This window comes from Littorina saxatilis, linkage group LG3, assembly GCF_037325665.1.
Source record: "Littorina saxatilis isolate snail1 linkage group LG3, US_GU_Lsax_2.0, whole genome shotgun sequence".
Classification (NCBI taxonomy): Eukaryota; Metazoa; Mollusca; class Gastropoda; order Littorinimorpha; family Littorinidae; genus Littorina; species Littorina saxatilis.
Genome location: NC_090247.1, coordinates 5,771,731 through 5,793,780, shown reverse-complemented (window position 1 = coordinate 5,793,780; position 22,050 = coordinate 5,771,731). Strand labels below are relative to the sequence as shown.

At 42.2% G+C, this 22,050-nt stretch overlaps 2 protein-coding genes and 1 long non-coding RNA gene across 6 annotated transcripts in view; 2 read left to right on the top strand and 1 right to left on the bottom strand.

Annotated features, from left to right (window-relative positions):
* Window positions 1–4,258: 4,258 nt before the first annotated feature.
* LOC138961479 (fatty acyl-CoA hydrolase precursor, medium chain-like) lies at window positions 4,259–12,974 on the top strand. Of its 4 annotated transcripts, XM_070333129.1 has the most exons (6): window positions 4,259–4,387; window positions 6,213–6,293; window positions 6,841–7,265; window positions 8,452–8,708; window positions 9,080–9,984; window positions 11,235–12,974. In XM_070333129.1, the coding sequence occupies exons 3-6, from the start codon at window positions 6,914–6,916 to the stop codon at window positions 11,437–11,439; spliced, it is 1,719 nt and encodes a 572-aa protein (XP_070189230.1). In that variant the 5' UTR covers window positions 4,259–4,387; window positions 6,213–6,293; window positions 6,841–6,913; the 3' UTR covers window positions 11,440–12,974. The 4 variants fall into 4 exon arrangements, with proteins under 4 accessions (XP_070189230.1, XP_070189231.1, XP_070189233.1 ...); XM_070333130.1 differs by lacking the exon at window positions 6,213–6,293 and having other exon boundaries at window positions 4,280–4,387; XM_070333132.1 differs by lacking the exons at window positions 4,259–4,387; window positions 6,213–6,293 and adding an exon at window positions 4,736–4,752.
* The window catches only part of LOC138961477 (inner centromere protein-like), a 31,824-nt gene continuing 22,562 nt past the window's right edge, over window positions 12,789–22,050 (bottom strand). The window contains exon 18 of the mRNA XM_070333123.1: window positions 12,789–17,248. Coding sequence (XP_070189224.1) covers window positions 17,064–17,248 — 185 coding nt within the window. The 3' untranslated portion in view covers window positions 12,789–17,063. The remainder of the gene's footprint in view (window positions 17,249–22,050) is intronic.
* Window positions 17,288–19,811, top strand: LOC138961473 (uncharacterized). The gene is made up of 2 exons (XR_011454195.1): window positions 17,288–17,743; window positions 17,926–19,811. It is a non-coding gene; the product is annotated as an uncharacterized lncRNA (long non-coding RNA).

Here is a 22,050-nt window from a genome sequence, read left to right as displayed (position 1 = left end):
TGTTGTGTGTGCTCCTGCACTGCGTGTGTTGTTTTGTGAGCACTAGTGAGTGAAAGAGAGAGAGAGAGAGAGAGAGAGAGAGAGAGAGAGAGAGAGAGAGAGAGAGAGAGAGAGAGTCAGTGAGTGAGAGAGTCAGTGAGTGAGAGAGTGAGTGAGAGAGAGTCAGTGAGACTGAGAGAGTGAGTGAGAGAGAGGGAGAGAGAGAGAGAGTGAGTGAGTGAGTGAGAGTGAGTGTGAGTGTGAGTGAGAGTGAGTGAGTGAGTGAGTGAGTGAGTGAGAGTGAGTGAGTGAGAGTGAGTGAGTGAGAGACTGAGAGAGAGAGAGAAGAGAGAGAGAGAGAGAGAGAGAGACACAGAGAGAGACAGAGAGAGAGAGAGAGAGAGAGCGAGAGAGAGAGCGAGAGAGAGAGAGAGAGAGAGAGAGAGAGAGAGAGAGAGAGAGAGAGAGAGAGAGAGAGAGAGAGAGAGAGAGAGAGAGAGAGAGAGAGAGAGAGAGAGGGAGAGAGAATGTTCACCGCTCCCCTTCTTTCTCTCTGTCTCTCTCAGTCTTTCTAAATTTTACTATTCGTTTGCAACAGCCAATCATACTTTGTTTGAAACATACTGCATAGTGTGTATGTAGGGGATCACTGACACACACACACACACACACACACACACACACACACACTCACACACACACATACACATGTATACATACACACATACACACACTCACCTGTGCACACACACACACACACATATACACTCCCACACACACACACACACCCACACATACACAAACGCGCGTCTCACATTAATCCTAATCAGGCTTTTCATAGTTGTCAGCTTTGAAGCACACAAACACACACACAATCTCTTAGCCTACTTCTACAATGCATTGCTTGGAATGTGGAATCACTGAGATTATAAACTGTTTCGTTGCCTTGTCTCTGACCTTCAAGACCAGAAATATCTAATAAATAAAAATCAACCAGTTTTACCAATATGCCATAGAGCAACATTGACCTTTCTTTTTAGAGCGCTTATGTCCTGTTCTTTCTCAAAAACCACGACGGCTATCTGCGCTCTTTTTCTTGCCTTCTGTTTCGTCTGCAATGTCCGGGCGGGGATGTAGCTCAGTCGGAGCGCGCTGGATTTGTATCCAGTTGGCCGCTGTCAGCGTGAGTTCGTCCCCACGTTCGGCGAGAGATTTATTTCTCAGAGTCAACTTTGTGTGCAGACTCTCCTCGGTGTCTGAACACCCCCGTGTGTACACGCAAGCACAAGACCAAGTGCGCACGAAAAAGATCCTGTAATCCATGTCAGAGTTCGGTGGGTTATAGAAACACGAACATACCCAGCATGCTTCCTCCGAAAGCGGCGTATGGCTGCCTAAATGGCGGGGTAAAAACGGTCATACACGTAAAATTCCACTCGTGCAAAACACGAGTGTACGTGGGAGTTTCAGCCCACGAACGCAGAAGAAGAAGAAGAAGTCTGCAATGTCGTGCCAAGAGGATGTCACACACAGAACCAACGCGTCACAGTGCACGCACGCCCATGGGTGACGTCACTGGTCGCGTGACGGTCGTTCTCGGTCGCAACGTGAACCGGGCCAGTTCCTTGGGAAACCCTACGCGGAACCCCCGCTGAACGAACTTCGGTGGGTGTTCGTTTTACCATTAGTCGTTATGGATCTTTTTTTTTTCTCGAACAAACCCCGATGGCACGACGTTTTACTGATCAAAGTATGTATTTTTAACTCATTTTTTTTAATTCAGCCATTCCATTATTTATTTATTCGTTTTACCTGGCCTGCATATGACCTTGCATGCAAATAAGGGGTACACCAACCTTGACCATGTTCTGACCTCTGAGCGTATTATGCTTTTACATTGTGTGTATTTGGGACTATGAAAACTTGGAAAACAAATAAAGCTGTCTGAATTTAATGAGTGACTTATTCATTGTAGACCCGCTCTGTGAGTAAGCTTGTAAAAAACGAGCCGGGCAAAGTCTTAGTGTGTGTGTGAGTGTATGTGTGAGTGTGTGTGTGTATGTGTGTGTGTGTGTGAGTGTGTATGTGCGTGTGTGTGAGTGTGTGTGTGTGCGTGTGTGTGTGTGTGTGTGTGTGAGTGTGTATGTGCGTGTGTGTGAGTGTGTGTGTGTGTGTGTGTGTGTGTGAGTGAGTGAGTGTGTGTGTGTGTGTGTGGGTGTGTGTGTGCAGCTGCAAACGACTCAGACTTAGAAGGACTTAGCCGAGTAGCACCTGACCCAAACAGTGCGAACTAACGGCTTATAAAGGGCAAGCGAATGAAGTTAGGAGAGTGTGGTGCCCTCCCTTGGTTTTAATGCTATCAAAGGGCTATTAAGATCTTGGCTTATGATAAACCATCACAACAGAGGGTGAAATAGCAACGGGACACCAAGAAACACAGGAAACGAAAAAACTCCGCAACACTGTCAAATTTGCTTCAATTAATTGTTTGTCTCTGATCTTGAAGAAGAAATAAAGCTGTCATCTAGGTGCCAAAATATTGGGAGCCATGTATCCCTTTACTTTCTATTGAACATTCTATGCATAGAGTGCTTTCAATGCGCATATAGTACAAATTGCGTCCCACATGCTGTGTAGGTGTGCACGTCTATGGTATTGTGCACAATATCAGCGTAAACCATGTAACCCATACCAATCAATCAATCAATCAATCAATGAGTCTTATATCGCGCATATTCCGTGGGTACAGTTCTAGGCGCTCTACAGTGATGCCGTGTGAGATGAAATTTTATACGGCCAGTAGATTGCAGCCATTTCGGCGCATATTTACCTTTCACGGCCTATTATTCCAAGTCACACGGGTATAGGTAGACAATTATTAACTGTGCCTAAGCAATTTTGCCAGGAAAGACCCTTTTGTCAATCGTGGGATCTTTAACGTGCACACCCAATGCAGTGTACACGGGGGGAGGTTCGGACACCGAAGAGAGTCTGCACACAAAGTTGACTCTGTGAAATAAATTTCCGCCGAACCTGGGATCGAACTCACGCTGACAGCGGCCAACTGAATACAAATCCAGCGCGCTACCAACTGAGCTATATCCCCGTCCAACTGTTCTTCTGTTTCAGGCTTTTCCCCCTCAACTGATGATGATAAAATCGTTTATTTAACGTCACTCTGTAAAAAAAAACATTGGTGACATTTGTCTTATTCCCTCAACGTAATGCATCCGAATTATACAGCTACCTGAAAAACTGTGAGGTGTGGTGTTTGAACAGTTCAGCCAAAATGAAAATGCCTTTAAAAATTGTTTACATTTGTACAACGACTTTTTATTGTTGGTGTCCGCGTCCCACTGAGAGTTTCCACTATTGTGTACGTGGTCAAGTGGAAAGGCGGAGTATAGAAAATAAAATTAAATAGAATGATAGAAAAGTAAGTAAAAATTAAGATAAAATTAAGAAAAAATATTTATGAAAATAAGAGAATGAGATTAACGGTGTGGATGTTTTGGGTAACTTTTAAGATAGTGTAGAAAGTATAATAAAATATCTCCGTTTGTGAGCACACATCTCTAGAAAAAAAAGCTGATTCCCACATCAACAACAAAACAAAAACAAACAACAAAAGTTGAAAAGCACATGCACAAAAAATCAACGGTCAAACCGCTACCTGTGGTGAGTGCAAATTAGTTGCTGGTCTAATTCTGCAGAATGACATAGGTGTCACAACAATTTGTGACCCTCCACCACGAAATGAGTCGCATGTCACCTCGCGCGCTTCTGCGCTAGGCATAATATAAGTCCGGGGAGTGTCTAGTGAGTGTGAGGGTCGTCACCCTAGTCACAGGCTTATAACTCAAACAGTTTTCGCTCTTTTCTAAAACGGTTTTCACCACTGGATAGAGCATAAAGAACTCTTTAGGAAAATGTAAAACTATGAAAATCATGCAAAGGTGAAATGCGACTCATTCCGTGGTGGAGGGTCACAATTTTAATAAAGCAAACCGGCAACTCCCACACTGCACATGTAGCAGTGGAGTTGCTCCTATGTGTCCAAGTGTAAAAGCGCTCAATTCCCACCTCAGTATAAACACACAAACAACATTGGGTAGCGCGATTCTGTCGCTGCACGCTATACACAGGGATAGCAGCCAAATTTCCTTCAGGGAATTTTGCAAGGACAATGAAAAATACCAAATACCAAAAGTACTGATCTGTCGTGTTTCAGGAGACGGTTTATACGGCAAGGAAGGCTGCTTTAACTTCTTCAATCGGCTTATCCCTTACCCGCAGAGTCTGAGTTTGTATTTAGGTGTGTGTCCCTCTGACCCACACACAGTGCAGAATAGATAGAACCGCGGTACTGATGAGTGGCTTCGTGTCTGGACATTCTGCAGACACAAAGGTAAGCTTCAATGCTATGGTATCGTCTAACTGTGAGTACTTGCATTTTGTCTGAACATACTGTAGACACAAAGGTAAGCTTCAATGCTATGGTATCGTCTAACTGTGAGTACTTGCATTTTGTCTGGACATTCTGCAGACGCAAAGGTAAGCTTCAATCCTATGGTATCGTCTAACTGTGAGTACTTGCATTTTGTCTGAACATTCTGCAGACACAAAGGTAAGCTTCAATGCTATGGTATCGTCTAACTGTGAGTATTAGCATTGTGTCTGGACATTCTGCAGACACAAAGGTAAGCTTCAATCCTATGGTATCATCTAACTGTGAGTACTTGCATTTTGTCTGAACATTCTGCAGACACAAAGGTAAGCTTCAATCCTATGGTATCGTCTAACTGTGAGTACTTGCATTTTTGTCTGGACATTCTGCAGACACAAAGGTAAGCTTCAATGCTATGGTATCGTCTAACTGTGAGTACTTGCATTTTGTCTGGACATTCTGCAGACACAAAGGTAAGCTTCAATGCTATGGTATCGTCTAACTGTGAGTACTTGCATTTTGTCTGGACATTCTGCAGACACAAAGGTAAGCTTCAATCCTATGGTATCATCTAACTGTGAGTACTTGCATTTTGTCTGAACATTCTGCAGACCCAAAGGTTAGCTTCAATCCTATGGTATCGTCTAACTGTGAGTACTTGCATTTTGTCTGAACATTCTGCAGACACAAAGATAAGCTTCAATGCTGTAGTATTGTCTAACTGCGTGTTCAGCATTTGTTCTGAACATGCTGCAGACACAAAGATAAGCTTCAGTGCTTTTGTGTTGTCTAACTGCGTTTGATTTTCAACTAAATTGTTCATGTATGTCTGGTGATTGGTTTCATCTACCTTCACATTTGTGTGATTTATATTCACCTTTTCTCCTCCCGTTTTCAACTATACTGTTTTGTTCTTTACAATTAGACCTTTTTTTCTTTTTAATAACTGTTTTTTTCTGAAAATGTTAGTACATATATACGAGCTTGTTACACTGTTGCAAAAACTGCTCAAGTCAGTCGTAACAATGATTAAAATGTTATCTCGAAAATACTTGGACCGTTCCTGCACTGCTCAAGATAACCCATTTCTGCACGAGCCGGTGTAACACGACATTTTTACTCCACGAAAAATTTACTCCGGAGTAAAAATTTCGTACGAAATTCTTACTCCGAGTACACCTTTCGTACGAGAAAAGAATTCTCCAAGGCACGAAAAAATTACTCCCTCCATAAAATTTTTACTTCCCATTTTTTTTTACTTCCAGTAAAACTCTCGTACGCGAAATTAGGATGCGCGCGAAGGGATAATGCCAATAATGTGATCTCGCGCAAACGAATGTCGCCCTACCCTCCTTCCACCACCAAGACTAACAGGGGACAAGGGAGTAAAAATGTCGTACACCTGGCATGGGAAGTTAAATTGCTCGTGTTAGGGTGAAGTAATTCATTCGGTTTTTTTTATTCGTCAGGGGAGTAACATTTTTGTACGAAATGTTTACTCGGAACTCACCTGTCGTGGGGAGTAATTTTCTCGTGTAATGGGGGAGTACTTTTTTCGTAAAGGGAGTAACATTTTCGTACGAAATTTTTACTCCGGAGTAAAAATCTCGTGGGAGTAATTTTCTCGTGTTACACCGGCGTTTATGTTCAAATCTATAATATTTATGATGCTATGCTAACTTGGTTTTTCTGTCCCCAGAACTAGAGTCTATTTGGGACATGACCTGGTTATATGCTAGGACAATATATATGATAGTAATGACCGTCTGTTTTCAATCTCATGCAGTCGACACCTGCTTCAGACAGAACGGCCATGTGATATCTAAAGCACGCAAGATAGACACACAGAGTTACCTCCACTGAATAGGTAATTAACCGGTGTTTTTTTCTGTGTGCGAAAGTTGCTCAATTTTGCTTATTCTTAATTTATGTAGAGTTTTTTTTAATTTGAGACTTTGGTTTTTGGGGATATGTTCAAAGATCCAATCCAAAGATTGGTTGTTAAGGTAATCCTCAATCCACAAAATGTGTGAAATAGTCAAATAAAGCGCGTTGTAGAACATACAAAATTTACTCTTTTTTTTTTAAACGGTTATGATTTTTTAATTTCTTAGTGGAGATATAATGTGGTGCAATATTTTTCGGCCAAGCTGTTAAATTGAGAACAAGTTTAAAAACTGACATGAAGTGCCTACTGAATCAGGGCAAATGCAGCTTCTTCTTCTTCTTCTTCTTCTTCTTCTTCTTCTTCTTCTTCTTCTTCTTCTTCTTCTTCTTCTTCTTTTTCTCCTTCTTTTTCTTCTTCTCCTTTTTTTTCTTCTTCTTCAGTGTCCGATGATGGTTGTGGTTATATCCGTTGCCCCGTGATGTTCACAAAGCGCAAATGCAGCATTTCTAACGATAACTGTTTTCAGGAAAACGATCTCAACCACTCACACGGCACCAGTTGTGACCACTAAAAGTAGACAGCTTTGAACGTCATCAACCATGGACGTCACACCTCTGTCTAGCGTCATCTTGGTCAGTGTCCTCTGTATCATCACGCCTCGCAGCCACGCGGAAGATGACGTCATACAACGCGTCACGGTACGCACGGCCCTGGGTGACGTCACGGGGCGCGTCGCCACAGTTCTCAACGCCACAGCACACCAGTTTCGTGGAATTCCCTACGCAGAATCCCCGCTGAAAGAACTGCGTTTCAAGAAACCGGTTCCAGTTCGCCCGTGGACCACTCCGCTGGACGCTACGCAGTTCGGACCTTCGTGTCCGCAGTCTGCGATAGGAATCAGCGAGGACTGTCTCTATCTCAACATCTTCGTGAAAGCCAGCGAAACAGCAGGTAAGGGTAAAGCTTCAATCCAGACCTGGACAGTCTCAACAGTCTCGCGTATTTGTCATCACTTTAGTGATCTGACGGCTGATAAAGCCAGTCCCACTCTACATGATAAAGCCAGTCCCACTCTACATGATAAAGCCAGTCCCACTCTACATGATAAAGCCACTGAGTCCCACTCTACATGATAAAGCCAGTCCCACTCTACATGATAAAGCCAGTCCCACTCTACCTGCAGATGGTAGAGAAAAGGTTTCATGTTGAACAATTTCTATTTTAAGCTCTTTTTTTGTGTGACCAATAAAGCTCAGAATATATATCCTTGATCCACACTAATGTCCCGTGCTGGTGATTTTTGATAGTCCAGATTTGTGGGTGTTCCATGCTCAATTAAGCTGATGCTGAACGAAGCTAACTGTGCCGCCTGAGACACAAGAACAAGGCAGAACCATGAAGCGCACCCAGTCACAACCCAAACAGGCAGAAGATCTTCAAATTCAATTTTTTTTTAAATCAATTAAAAAAGAAGCCTGCCACTCCTCCCCCCACCCCCTCCCCCCTCCCCCCCCCCTCACCTGCCTACAACATTTTGGGAACAAATGAAGAAACATTCGCAAAAGGAAAAGGTTGAATGATATATCTGTCACTTTGGAAATGCCAGAAATCCACCAAGTTGACGGAAAAATGTCATGCCTGTTAACTCACTAGCACACTATCGTCGTTTTTTGCGAGAGAAAAAGGAGCAAACTTCACACACACAAAAAACCTGTTGAATTGTCTCTGGCGCTTTGGAAATGCCAGAAGTCCACCAGTTGGCGGACAAATATCATGCCTGCCAACTCAGTAGCACTGCAGGGGGCCCGGTAGCTCAGTTGGTAGAGCACTGGACTTGTGATCGGAAGGTCGCAGGTTCGAATTCGGGCCGGGACGGACACGGGTCAACTTTATGTGCAGACCCAGAGACGGAAGCCATGTCCCACCCCCGTGTCATCACAATGGCACGTAAAAGACCTTGGTCATTCTGCCATAAGTGCAGGTGGCTGAATACACCTAAACACGCAGACACCTGGGTAGCGCGACTCCGTTGCTGCTAGCTTTCCACTGGGAGGAAGCGACCCGAATTTCCCATCGCTGGGACAATAAAGTAATGGAAAAAAAAAAAAAAAAAAACCACTATCATCTGCCTCATCAGTTCCAGCATCACCAAGACCCGTCATGGTGTGGATCCACGGCGGGGGGTTCGTGGCGGGGTCTGGCAGCAGTGACGGTTCCCTGCTGGCGGTGCGGGGGGACGTGGTGGTGGTGACCATTAACTACAGGCTGGGCATGCTGGGCTGGCTCAGTACCCTGGACCAGGCCAGTCCCGGCAACTATGGTCTGTGGGACCAGAAAATGGCCATCCAATTCGTCAGGGACAACATCGCCGCCTTCGGGGGAGATCCAAACCAGGTGGGTTGTTTTGGGGAAAACCAAGCGCATTTTTAAGCTGTTGAAAATTCACTTGGGTTTGAACAGAACGACTTATCATGTCAATGCTTTTTCTTGGGGCCACACCGTGGAGTAAAAAGGAACTGTAAACTTGTGTAATTGATTTTGAAGTAATCATGCTTGATGACTTGCAAGAGTGCAATGCACTGCTGTTGACCATGTCCATGTGTTAAGCCTGTCATGAATTGGGCAAAGTCGACCACGCGAAGTAAGGACCGCATTTAATGTTGATTTAAAACAAAAATGCTTCTTAATATTGGTGCGTTTTTGCTTCTAATGTCTTTGTGAGTGAAGGGACAGGTTGAAAACAAAGTTGCATCTGCTTGCTTCAGATCACTATCTTCGGAGAGTCTGCAGGCGGATACAGCGTGGGACTCCATACCATTTCCCCTCTCAACGATGGGCTATTCAAGCGTGCCATCATGGAAAGTGGTTCCGCTCTGGCGCGTCGAACCCTCGCTCTCGACCCTGCAGGTATGGCTGAACGTTTCGCCGAACACCTCAACTGCCTGAAAAGAACCAGCACCGGCTTCGACACACTATATTTGATAGCCTGCGCCCGAAACAAAACTGTGGACGAAATACTGAGAGCCACCTCAAAAGCATCAGCCTTGAAGACGCTGGCCTGGCAACTGGATGTAGCACCAGTTGTAGATGGCGAGATCATTCCTGTAGATGTTCGTAGCTTGCTGGGACAGGAATACCACGGGCGTGTGCCTTTCTGGGACATTGATGTGATGATAGGAACGACCAATGCTGAAGGGAGCTTGGTCTTGGGTCCCCTGTTCCAGTTCCAGAGACAGCTCGGCTTCGATCTTTCTCACGGTGTTCCTGACAGCGTGTTCTGCACCAACATCACCACGGCCCTAGCCAGGGACTATTTCCAGGGGTCAAAGGTGGTCTCAGACGCCCTGTGCAAAGAGTACAGCTTACAGGATGGTGACGAGGACCAAGGCCGCCAGGTGGTGAACTTGTACGGAGACATGATGTTTGTGTCAGCTGCAGTGGAGACGCTGGAACTCCACACCAACAACAGCCAGGGTGGGAGGAGTCACTACCAGTACCTCTTCGCTCACACCCCCAGAACCTCCAGCCCTCCCTGTCCGTGGTTCAAAGGCGCGGGTCATGGGTCGGAGGTCAGCTTCGTCTTTGGGAGACCTATGCTAACGAGTGACCCTGCTGAAGCTCGTCTGTCTCTCGCTATGGTGGATGGATGGACCAACTTCGCCAAGTTTGGGTGAGTTGCGTGCTTCTTCTTCAAGTAGAGAGAAATCCACGATGTACTGAGGCTACGTGTTCAGATTAGCAATGAAAGAAAACAAAAGTTTCTTTTTTTAAACACAATCATAACCGTGGTTTTTTATGCAATGAAAAATGTGAGCTGTATGGCAGTTTCAAGTCTTTAAAGTGTGTGTGTGTGTGTGGAGGGGGAGAGGTCCACTGCATAGGTATATTTCTGTGAGCAGTTCCTCTTGAGTTTGAGCAATATGGAGTTACTTTTTTAGGCTGAGTTTCTTAAAGATTGATATTGATACAGATCCGGCCGCTTCCATTTGATTTCTGCACTCTTCAGGACAGATCATCTTATGTGTTAATCAGCTTCTTATTCAAAATGTACTAAGTACGTTGAAGATATCTTGAATGCATTGACCCAAGAACTGTGCATGAACATCCTTTTAGTCTAATAAGTTACCAGCAACGCGACTGGCAACTGTTGAAAATACCTTCCTTCCTCTGCAGGCCATCGTGCAAATCACCATAGATCACGTGATAGGATGCGATCAGTCATCAACTTGGACACATACCCAACATTTACAGCTTGGCATTCTATGCATGGTGGCCATTTTGGGTGAATTCATTTCGAAACTTACAACAATGGTAATTGGCAAAACAATTCAGAAAAAAAATCCACCTCTGAACAATAGGCTGCCTAGATCTTGGTTTTTGGTATGTGTCTAAATAGAAAGCTCTTATCCCATGCAAAAGTCTGTAGCGATACACACGATCGATTGTGTACATGGGAAGGCAGGTATTATTCATTAGAACAGTTTCCATCAGGTAAAAAAATCGTTGTACACGTAAGAAAATTTCTGCAATATAGTTATTATATGAGACCAAGGGGAGGGCGGATGGTGGTGAGAGAGGTGAAGGGAGGGGGTGTCAGTGTGCTGGGCTGTGAGCAGTACGCGCCAATGGGGCGGTGTGAGAGTATAACGGGAGAAGGAACAGGTGTAAAGACGAAAAAAACACCAAAATTAAATTAAAAAAAAGTTTAGCACAGGCACCATCGCAGCTGACGCGCCTCAGTTCTATACCTAACACTGCCCTCAAGGAAACTGCACCGCGCTATTCTGGACAACTGTCCTCGCCTTCAAGGCAGACTGATACGAAAAGGTGTAAGTTTTAGCGACCCTAGCGGCAAAGCCAAATGCTTGTCTCAAAACAAAATACTTATTTGTTCCTAACTATGTGCTTTCTGTTTCTCAGGTCACCTAACAACCCTGAAAGCCCAGACACCTTCAACTGGCCTCAATACGACCTTGCGCAGAAGTCCTACACCAACCTTGACCTTGAGTTGACCTCTCAGCATGATCTCTACTCTCAGCGCATGCAGTTCTGGGCTGGGATGCACGAAGCGAAAGTGGGAGCCACCCAAACGGGAGAGAACAAAGGGCAGGGTCTCATTGGTTGAAATCAAAACAAATCTCAATTCCAACCAATCCCACACTGCGGGTGGATCTGGTGTTAGTGGTAACTTTCTCGTGCACACCAGCCCCGCTTGCAGACCATTCCTTCTTCTTCTTCGGCGTTCCAGGCAGACCATTCCAAAGATATGTCAGCAGCTTTGAATGAATGTTCGGTCTCCCCCACCCCCCACCACCCCCCCCCAAAAAAAAAAAAGACATCTCGGATTCTGCACTAGTCTCTAAGTAACAACATGCTGATTAGTCAAGGTAACGAAGAATAAAGTAAAATTGCGTCACTTGCTTTGATTGAGTCAAATATGCTTCAACTTCATTTTCTTTGTGATCAAGGTTGATTCTGATCCTGTGGCTCCCTCTGGACAGGTGTGCTTTGATGGCGTTTATTCTCTGTTTGACATTGACTTTGAATCTGTCGCTCTCTCTGGGCTAAGAAAATGCAAAGCGGTGAAAATGCATGTTCAGTGTTGTTCGTCGGGAGTGTCTTTTAGTTTGATTGACAAACAGATCTTAGAGGTTGATGATGATCAGAACACGAGTGCTATGTTATACAGTGGAACTTTTCTTTTACGACACCCCAGTTTAAGACTTCTCCCTTCTTAAGACTTTCATTTTTCAGATGTTCTGTTCATAACCTCTGTCTATTTACCTCCATTTTTAGACTCCCTCCTTTTTAAGACCTGATTATCTGACATTTGTTGAGGTCTGAAAAGAGGAGTTGCACTGTAGTGGAGTAGACGTAGCAATAACAAACACACGCCCCACTGTAGTGGAGTAGACGTAGCAATAACAAACACACGCCCCACTGTAGTGGAGTAGACGTAGCAATAACAAACACACGCCCCACTGTAGTGGAGTAGACGTAGCAATAACAAACACACGCCCCACTGTAGGGGAGTAGACGTAGCAATAACAAACACACGCCCCACTGTAGTGGAGTAGACGTAGCAATAACAAACACACGCCCCACTGTAGTGGTGTAGACGTAGCAATAACAAACACACGCCCCACTGTAGTGGTGTAGACGTAGCAATAACAAACACACGCCCCACTGTAGTGGAGTAGACGTAGCAATAACAAACACACGCCCCACTGTAGTGGAGTAGACGTAGCAATAACAAACACACGCCCCACTGTAGTGGAGTAGACGTAGCAATAACAAACACACACCCCACTGTAGTGGAGTAGACGTAGCAATAACAAACACACGCCCCACTGTAGTGGAGTAGACGTAGCAATAACAAACACACGCCCCCACTGTAGTGGAGTAGACGTAGCAATAACAAACACACACCCAATCAAATGGCAATCACAAGTACAAAATACACTCAAGACTATGTGATGTTCTTCTACATGTTTATTGTGTATCAAAAAAGTTTCTTTTACATGTATGTTCACAGTTGACATAAAGAAATGAAGCTGACATCGCAACCATACCAGCAAATTCTCACAACGAAAGTGCCTTCTCTCAAGTCCCTATCAAAGGACTAGGTTATGAAAGCGTTAACCTTCAGGTCATATGATTCTTTCTTTATTTGGTGTTTAACGTCGTTTTCAACCACGAAGGTTATATCGCGACGGGGAAAGGGGGGAGATGGGATAGAGCCACTTGTCAATTGTTTCTTGTTCACAAAATCACTAATCAAAAATTTGCTCCAGGGGCTTGCAACGTAGTACAATATATGACCTTACTGGGAGAATGCAAGTTTCCAGTACAAAGGACTTAACATTTCTTACATACTGCTTGACTAAAATCTTTAAAAAAATTGACTATATTCTATACAAGAAACACTTAACAAGGGTAAAAGGAGAAACAGAATCCTTTAGTCGCCTCTTACGACATGCTGGGGAGCATCGGGTAAATTCTTCCCCATAACCTGCGGGAGGTGTCGCATGATTAAAACATTTTATTTTAGAATAAAAACATATTATGAGATAACTTTTACATTGCAACTGGTGACTGAAGAAAAAACCACACATCCTTACAACGATTTTAACAAAGAGTAGGAGTGTGTTGCACGGAAAATAGCAAGAACAAGTTGCAAAATTTATGAAATGGGAAATGTGTTGAACCGACAGTTAAATAAAACGAAACGCACTGCTTTAAAACAAAAGGATGTGCACTGTACATGTACAATCAATGGAAATGAATACATGTTCAATATTAAGCGACTTCACTGAAACAATAACATTTGAATCATATGCTTACTTTAGCTTCAACCATAAATGAAATACGGTACCAGACCTGTTTACCCCCAACACTCGACAAGAGTAATGGTCAAGTAAAAAAAATAGTAATCTGATGACCAAAATAGTAACCCAGTAGTTACAAACGCCAACATTAGCAACACAAACCTAATTTGAAGCACATTTGAAAATCGTAGTCAGGACTCAAATGGAGTATATTTCAAAAAAATTCAAACAAAATAGTAATAAATTACTCCAAAATAGTAAGGGTAAACAGGTAGGGCCAACTAACTATTGTTCATTTTGTACGCAGGCAAAATAGTTCCTGGTGGGTATTGGTACAGTACATAAACATAAATGTTTGCAATCTGCAAAATTCTACCTTGGCAAAAGCAATCGGTCAAAAAAGATAACACTGCATCTGGCAATATTTTCTACAAAACGGATCATTCTCTCGTACTAATTACTCTGAATATTTGAACATTTGTACATCACAGATGAAATGAAAATATTAACAGAAAGGTTGAACATTATCCACAGGAAAACCACATGCCATCATCAAACTCCTTATTCTCAAGGATGAAGTTATGTTGTACGGATGACTTGATAATATTAACAGACAGGCGGAAAATTCTTCAAAAGAAAAACAAGAACATGTTACCAAGGAACCCTCATACAGCAAAATGCACTCAGCAAAATGCACTCAGCAAAATGTGCACTCAGCAAAATGTGCACTCAGCAAAATGTGCACTCAGCAAAATGCACTCAGCAAAATGCACTCAGCAAAATGTGCACTCAGCAAAATGCACTCAGCAAAATGCACTCAGCAAAATGTGCACTCAATCTTACAGGAAATATCTCGTAAGCACAAGAAAGAGTCTAACATCCACAACACGGATTTGCACACAAAAAGAATACATGCACACCATGTGAGCGCAGGTACACATAGATGATAATGCAACACACGGATGCAAAAAGCAAGAAATGAACACAATTCTTGGGTTACATCAGTGCTAACAATGTACAGCGCACTCTGATACCTCAGTCATGTGGTCCACAATGACACATCTGCAACACTTATGGTCTACAAGCGCCTGGAGCCAATGACTGGGACTCGCGCTATAGGAAAAGCTATTTATTATTATCATTATTATTATTATCATTACTGTGGCTATTTTTGTTTCAATGTCATTTTCTCGTTACTTTATTGTCCCATCGCTGGGAAATTCATGTTGCTTCCTCCCAGTAAAAAGCTAGCAGCAACAAGAGTCGCAATACCCAGGTGTCTGCGGGTTTTGGTGTAATCAAGCAACCTGCACTTCTGACAGAAGTGAACAAGGTCTTTCACCTGCCACAGTGAGTGGTGACATGGGGGTGGAACATGGATACCGAGTCTGCACATAAAGTTGACCTATGTTCATCGCGGCCTGGATTGGAACCCTCGATCCAAGTTCAATACTCTACCAACTGAGCTATCAAGCCCCCAATGTTATGGTTTGAACTCAAAGGCCAAATAGAGTAAAGTAGGTACTACCACTATTTGCATGACATGGAAGACAAACATTTACAGTAGGAACATTTACGAGCGTTCACGCTGATGGAATATTACCAGTATTTAACCCGCTTTTGTCTAATAATACCAACAAGAAGTTGTCAGCCTGTTTTGATTGCTGTGAACAGGTTTTCTTATCAAATCAAAGCTACAACTTGGCTTGACAAGTTGCTTTGGCCAGGTGACCAGCATTTTTTCCTTCACTTCTTTGCTTAGTGCATGGGTGGGACTGACAAATGTCATGAAGCCTGAAGAATTTTAAGGAGGGGGGGGGGGCGGGGTGGGGTCTGCACTAGACGCTGAAAGATTTGTATAATTTAACAACCCAAAAAACGTCACCACAGACATTACAAATCCGGATTTTTGGAATATACCGGAAGAATCCCACCCATGTTAGTGATGTAAGTACAAACGCCCGGTGCAAACACAAGTTTTACCATGCAAAAAAGAGAAGCTCAATGCTTTTGACACACACAAATCAAACAAGAGTATGGGGTGAAATTACCAGCAATTAAGTAAGGTAGGGTACAGTATTTGTAATTAAAATGCTATATTCTCTTGACACAAGAAATCCAACGAGGGATGAATGAGACAGTTTGAGCTATTCTTACAACATCTCACAAAGCTGAGTGTTCTTCAGAACATTTGTGTACAAAAATCAAAGTTCAAATATGTCTGAACTTTCCATAACCACATCGCCTTCCCATGCTTTTGTCCAGACCTGTTTACCCCCATAAGTGTTTTGGAGTAATGCTCAGCCCCAAAAATAGTAATCCTGGCACAAAAATAGTAATCATCCAGCATTCGTCGCCAATTACAACGCACATGACAACTGTGTCTGCGAAACGCAATCATGCACATATAATATATCCATCATTCACAAACAAAACACATCAGTCAGTTTTTGTAGTCATCATAATTTCAAAGAAGATCACATCAAAAGCACATGCATCACTGATTCTTTTTCTTTTGCTCGTAGTAGGCCTTTTTCAGTGTGTCATGCCTGTACTTGCGCTTGCCGAATGAGTGAGGGCGAGACTTCACCACTAGAAGGCTCTCCAGCGTCTCATCAGACAGACATGATTATGATCTCTGGTCAGTTTTGTGCTTTTTCACCCCATTTTGCCATTGAAAAAAACAATGCCAAACATGTGAATTAATATTAAAAAAAAAAATAAAAAAAATTTTTTTTACATTTTTTTTATTTATGAAAATCGTAGTCTTGACACGGATAGCGGAATGGCGTATTTTTTGCAGAAAATCGTAATAAATTACGCCAAAATCGTAAGGGTAAACAGGTCTGTTTTGTCTCCCCATAACTTTAAAGAACAGCTGCTCATTTCAATTAACGTTGCTTGGGCTTAAACAAGTGCGAAATGCTATATTCCAGGCCTGGGAATGAGTTAAAGTGGTTTGGGAGTACTGACGGGAAAATGTTGTTTTAAGCATTTTTAAGGGCACATGGAGGCTCTTTTCTTACACAATTAGAAAAGGACTTCGTTTCGTCGTAGTTACGACGAAAGGGGTATCGTTCCCAGGCCTGATATGCGGATGAGATTGATGAATATGATGACGAGTTCAAAATGTACAGCGGAAACAAAATTCCAACAGCTACTATCTTTGGGAAAAAGAAGATTAATCAGTTTCAAAAGTGCTGGTCCTACTTCCATACAACAATCAGGACACAGGAGTCTTCCTGTTCGTTTTTTAAAATTCTCTCTCCATGCCACGTCATCTATCAACTCTCCTTTTCAACTTGAGGGAGAAACAAAACCGAAGGTCATCACAACAATATCAGTAATCTTAAGAAGCACGCAACTACACATCCACCCTGCGTAATCTTATATTTTACATAGCGACTGATACACGCTGAGATCAGTTGTGACTGTGAGGTTTGTGCAAGGGTGAGTTCCAAACCGCAGAGCTTGTGCGCTTGTTGAATCGTGCTCGCTTGCGCTCAAACATCTCGTTGAGATCAGGAGGTGCGATGCTTGGGAAGATGGAGTTGAGGTCTGGGGGGTGATATGCTTGGTTGATCAAAGAGGCTTTCAAGTTGGCTCCTGGAAAAAAATGACACCAGACAGTTAATTATTGTTTATTAAAGGACCAGACCACGCTGTTTTAGCGTCAAAAACGCTTCGAATCGTGTTCCTGCGCGACCGAACACTTCCCGATGTTTGCAGTTAGTTAGAAAACCACTTTCTTACCGTCTTCAACAATGTTTGGTTTACTTCGGAATCTTCTAAGGCCGTAATCCGACGAATTTTGTGACCGAAGCGACGGATTTCTTCTCCAAAACGACCCGCCATTGTGCCGCGTGATCTTCGCGAGACTGGCTTATGAATAAATTATCCGTGACGTCACACCGTGTGGAGATGGTAGTTTACCAACATGACAACAACAAGCGTAACTGCAGACGAAATTGAACCGTACATGTTCGAACTACCGGTTTCTCTCCTCGAATCAAGCATGAAAGATGAGGGCGGAGGCCACTTCCAGCAGTAGTGAAACAGTGACGATGAAAATTGCGACACTGTTTGTCTCAGCGATCAAAGGTAAACACGCCCGCTCTCTGTGCTGAACTTATCGTCTGCTTTCGAGTCTGTGCTATTTTTTCACTCTCGCCTTGTCAACGCACTCGCGAATAAGTGGGATATTGTTTAAGTGTTCATGCATTGCATTCACGAGTAAAAGAACAACAGCTCATCGCAGTTTTAACTGTTCTTGATTATTTCAGAGACTGGTGTCAGAGTGGCCACTGTACCTGTTGTATTGTGTGGGAGGGGCAGATTTGAGAGAGAGAGGAAGCTAGCCTGAGGTACATTGTAGAATGAAAACTTGCAGGGGAGCAAGAATGCATCACCAGCCACGAAGGTGTACATACAACTTTTTTTGAGGTGCCTATATTTGTTTGATTGTTAAATGTATGTATTTGTTGTTGTTTTTAAAGGCTATCAAGAAAACTGTTGTCATTTAAATTTGTAACACTCAGTCACATATAGTTTCACACACACACAAGATTAACTCACTTGCATGCCCACAGAAGAAGTTTGCTCTTCACATTGTTCTGTTGTTGTTTTTATAATGTAATCATTGTAACATCAACACTCAGTAATAACCAATATTACAACACAATCACTTTTTCATCAGAACTCACTCACATACTACATGACTTTGTATTAAACCCTGGTTTATGGACACTTGCATTTGTACTTTGCATGGGAAAGCAGCCTGAATTTCAGTTAACCTGATGCCTGTTTTAGACAGAAAAAAAAGTTACCACAATCAGCAGAACTTTCACCGGAGAAAGGGCATAATTCTTTCATACTTTCTTTCTCATAGCTTTTTTTGGTTTTTATAATCTCTTCATTACACTAAATAACATCCATCTTAAGACCTATTTTGAGCCTTAATTTAAGTTGACTAGTAATGATATTAATCATAATGTATTTATTTTTATAATGTACAAACTAGAGTATGTATGTGGATATGTGTGTGATGGTGCTGGTATGGATATGTGTGGTTTGGGTTATGATGTGTACATTTTATGTGTTTTGTATGTTTTGCGAGTGCGATTTTATGTGATGTTATTCTGTACACCAGCCAAAACAAAATGTCTGGTATATTAGATAATAAACGCACCTTTAAATTTATTAGCGACTACACCCCGTCACCCTCCAGTCCCCCTCCCCCCCATTACACCCTACACTTTTAACATTGTATAAAAAATCATGCCCCAATATAGGTCCCTAGTTACCTGGGAGGACGTTAAGCTCCATAATCAACATCAACAACGTATTGAATTGAATTGAAAAGCTGGGGTTAGGAGGTCTAACTTCTTGAATTAAAGTGGTTTTTTTCTCAGGTGCATGTAGTTTTTTTATTTGCTTGAAATCATGGTGTATTCTGGTTGTAAGAGAAGAGTCAATTTCCTTGTAAGCCTGCAAAATTAAGATTTGTCATTTTTGAAGTAGCCTACATTTTTGTAAGAGTCCAAAATAGTCCAGGATAAGGAGGAAAAACATAGGGTGGGTCAGGAAATCTGAAACATTGCATAGTTTTGTTTTGCCTATGTAGACACAAAAAGTACTTAGAGCACTTTTTCCCCCCCAAGAGAGCATAGCTTAGTTTTAATTATTTTAATGCCACTGTTAGCAAGAGGAGTACTACAGACAGCAATCAAACAGTGGGTTTTTTCTGTAGACATTGCTATTTCTGTTTAGGTGTTTCAGTAGTTTTCTATGCGGATAAATCATGCTGCATGATCACTAGAAACAATCCAGCTCTGTTGCATGCAAGTTTTTTAAAGGGTTTTTTTTCCCATGTTACTCCGAGAGAAAAAAAAAACCCACAGAGATAAAGTTGAACTGGCAGTTTGACTGAAGCAGTGGTAATAACACAGAGTGCTCTTCCTACAATCAATTTTTTTATGTGGATGATGATGTCCATACATGTACTTGGTTGTATTATTTTGCTAGACTATTTGTTTCTGTTAGATATATCTGCTCACATGATTGTTGTTCATAATTTGACATTACATTTACTGCTGATCAAAATGTATTGTTGGAATAGGTCTGCTTAATATTCTGACTGCAGTTTTGTAATAAAATCAAATAACACAGATGTTTTAAGTATCAAAGTGCTTTTCACACACACACACACACACACTCACACACTATGAGTATGACTGCAAACATGAATTTGTACTTGTATTAATTATAATTACTGTATTACAGAACCTGATCTGAAAAAAAGGACAACAGCAAATTATTCATGCAAGCTTGCTGTATTAACGATTTCTTTATCTATTTAATACAACACTGAATTAGATAACAACTATAACAACGTGTGTGTGTTTGTGTGAATGTCTATGTGTATATGGACGGACACTGATTAAACCTGAGACTCATCGATTACCCAGGTGAGTGTAAAAGAGGGAGAGAGAGAGGGAACTTTAAGGTGGGTGCATGGGGACGGACATGTAGTAACAGATATATGTTTTAATCTGTAATCTTAACACATGTGCTTAAAATTAGGAACAGATGCCATTCCACTACAAATACTGTCAGTCTGACAAAAACGCCCAGTGACACTGAACCCCTATCCCTTACAGAACACATTCAGTATACATGTACTCACTTCCTTTCGTCTGCGTTTAGTGAAAGCAGATCGTTCTGATGACATTGGTATCCGGTTTCTGACCTCCTGTGAGTGGTCAACAATTGTCGGAACTGGAACTGCGTTAGGCAACAGCTGTTTTGTGTGTGCCAGGTTTTCTTGCCGGCTTAACTGCGTTCGCATTGGAAGAAAGTGTCGCGAAACACAGCACATCGTGTTGGCCGTTTCCAGTTAATCAGTCTTGCTGCAGAAGTTGTAAGCCCATCGGAAAAAGGTGACAACTGATGCCTGAACCTTTTTTCTATACTTCATAGCTATCAGCAGCCGTGCGCATTCCTTCGGCGTGCTGTTGATGCTCGATTTAGGCAAACGCCCACTTGAGCGTAAGCTGTAACTTTCGGTTTCCAAACACTAAGTGACGTCACAGCCGGTTCTCGTCTACTGGCGGCCATTTCGAAGTCTCGTTTAGCAGACGAATTTGGCGGAACGTTTTTAATTAAATCACAATGATTAAGCTACGAATCGGTGAATTTCTTTACATTTTTGGAATCTTTAGGTGCATTTCTCTAACCTTCAGTCATCGGTTAGTGGTTCTAATAACCTTTAAAACAGCGTGGTCTGGTCCTTTAAACCAGGCATGGGAATTGATTTAAAGAAAAATCTCTGAAAATCTGAACATTTTTTAAATCTAGATTAAAATGTGTGCAATATGGCGCATTCTGGGAGTATGTTTCATGAAGTTTACATACCAAAACCACTGTCCAAATTTTATACATGTTTTGTATTGCAAGTAATCAACGTTCGTTTCAATTCTTTAACTGTATTAAAGGACATTGGTCATACTGAGCAGATTTTTCTTTTTTCTTTTTGTTCCTCAATTTTTTTTTTCTCGGAAGAGGATTTTTTTCCCCTCAGATGTGTAGCTTTTCTTGAATAAACCTCGGATCCGAGGAGAATTCCCATGCCTGTAAACGCGTTTTCCCTCTCTCCAACCAACTTTCATCAAAAGATAAGGACTTCAGAGAGGTATACAAAACAAAACAAAACAAAATCCCAGTGATCAGCGGAAACCATACATTAGGTCTTACTTTTTAGAACACCTTCGTTTATTTTTAGTTTAGTTTTCCTTGAAAAATCTGCTAAATCAAGTTGTCATATTTAATTTTTTTTGTTTTTGGGGGGGGGGGGGGGGGGTTACGGAAGGGTTAGCAAACATTTAAGGGTTGTGATAAAATAAATGGGTTGGTCTGGCTACAGGAACCATTTTTATATCTTTCTTTATTTGGTGTTTAACGTCGTTTTCAACCGTTCAAGGTTATATCGCGACGGGGAAAGGGGGGGGGGGGGGATGGGATAGAGCCACTTGTTAATTGTTTCTTGTTCACAAAAGCACTACTAAAAAAATTGCTCCAGGGGCTTGCAACGTAGTACAATATTATGACCTTACTGGGAGAATGCAAGTTTCCAGTACAAAGGACTAAACATTTCTTACATACTGCTTGACTAAAATCTTTACAAACATTGACTATATTCTATACAAGAAACACTTAACAAGGGTAAAAGGAGAAACAGAATCCGTTAGTCGCCTCTTACGACATGCTGGGGAGCATCGGGTAAATTTTTCCCCCTAACCCGCGGGGGGTCATTTTTATATGCCTAATAGCGTCTGTAAATGAAACTAGAGTTTAAGACTCCTTCTTCCCTTTCATGACCTGATACAACATTCATTCAGTGTGACTATGAA

Bases quoted from the DNA above. Each gene is read 5' to 3' on its own strand.
- LOC138961479 (XM_070333129.1), top strand. From the start codon at position 6,914: ATGGACGTCACACCTCTGTCTAGCGTCATCTTGGTCAGTGTCCTCTGT. The intron at 7,266-8,451 runs GTAAGGGTAAAG...CTGCCTCATCAG, and splicing joins GAAAGCCAGCGAAACAGCAG to TTCCAGCATCACCAAGACCC. The intron at 8,709-9,079 runs GTGGGTTGTTTT...TGCTTGCTTCAG, and splicing joins TCGGGGGAGATCCAAACCAG to ATCACTATCTTCGGAGAGTC.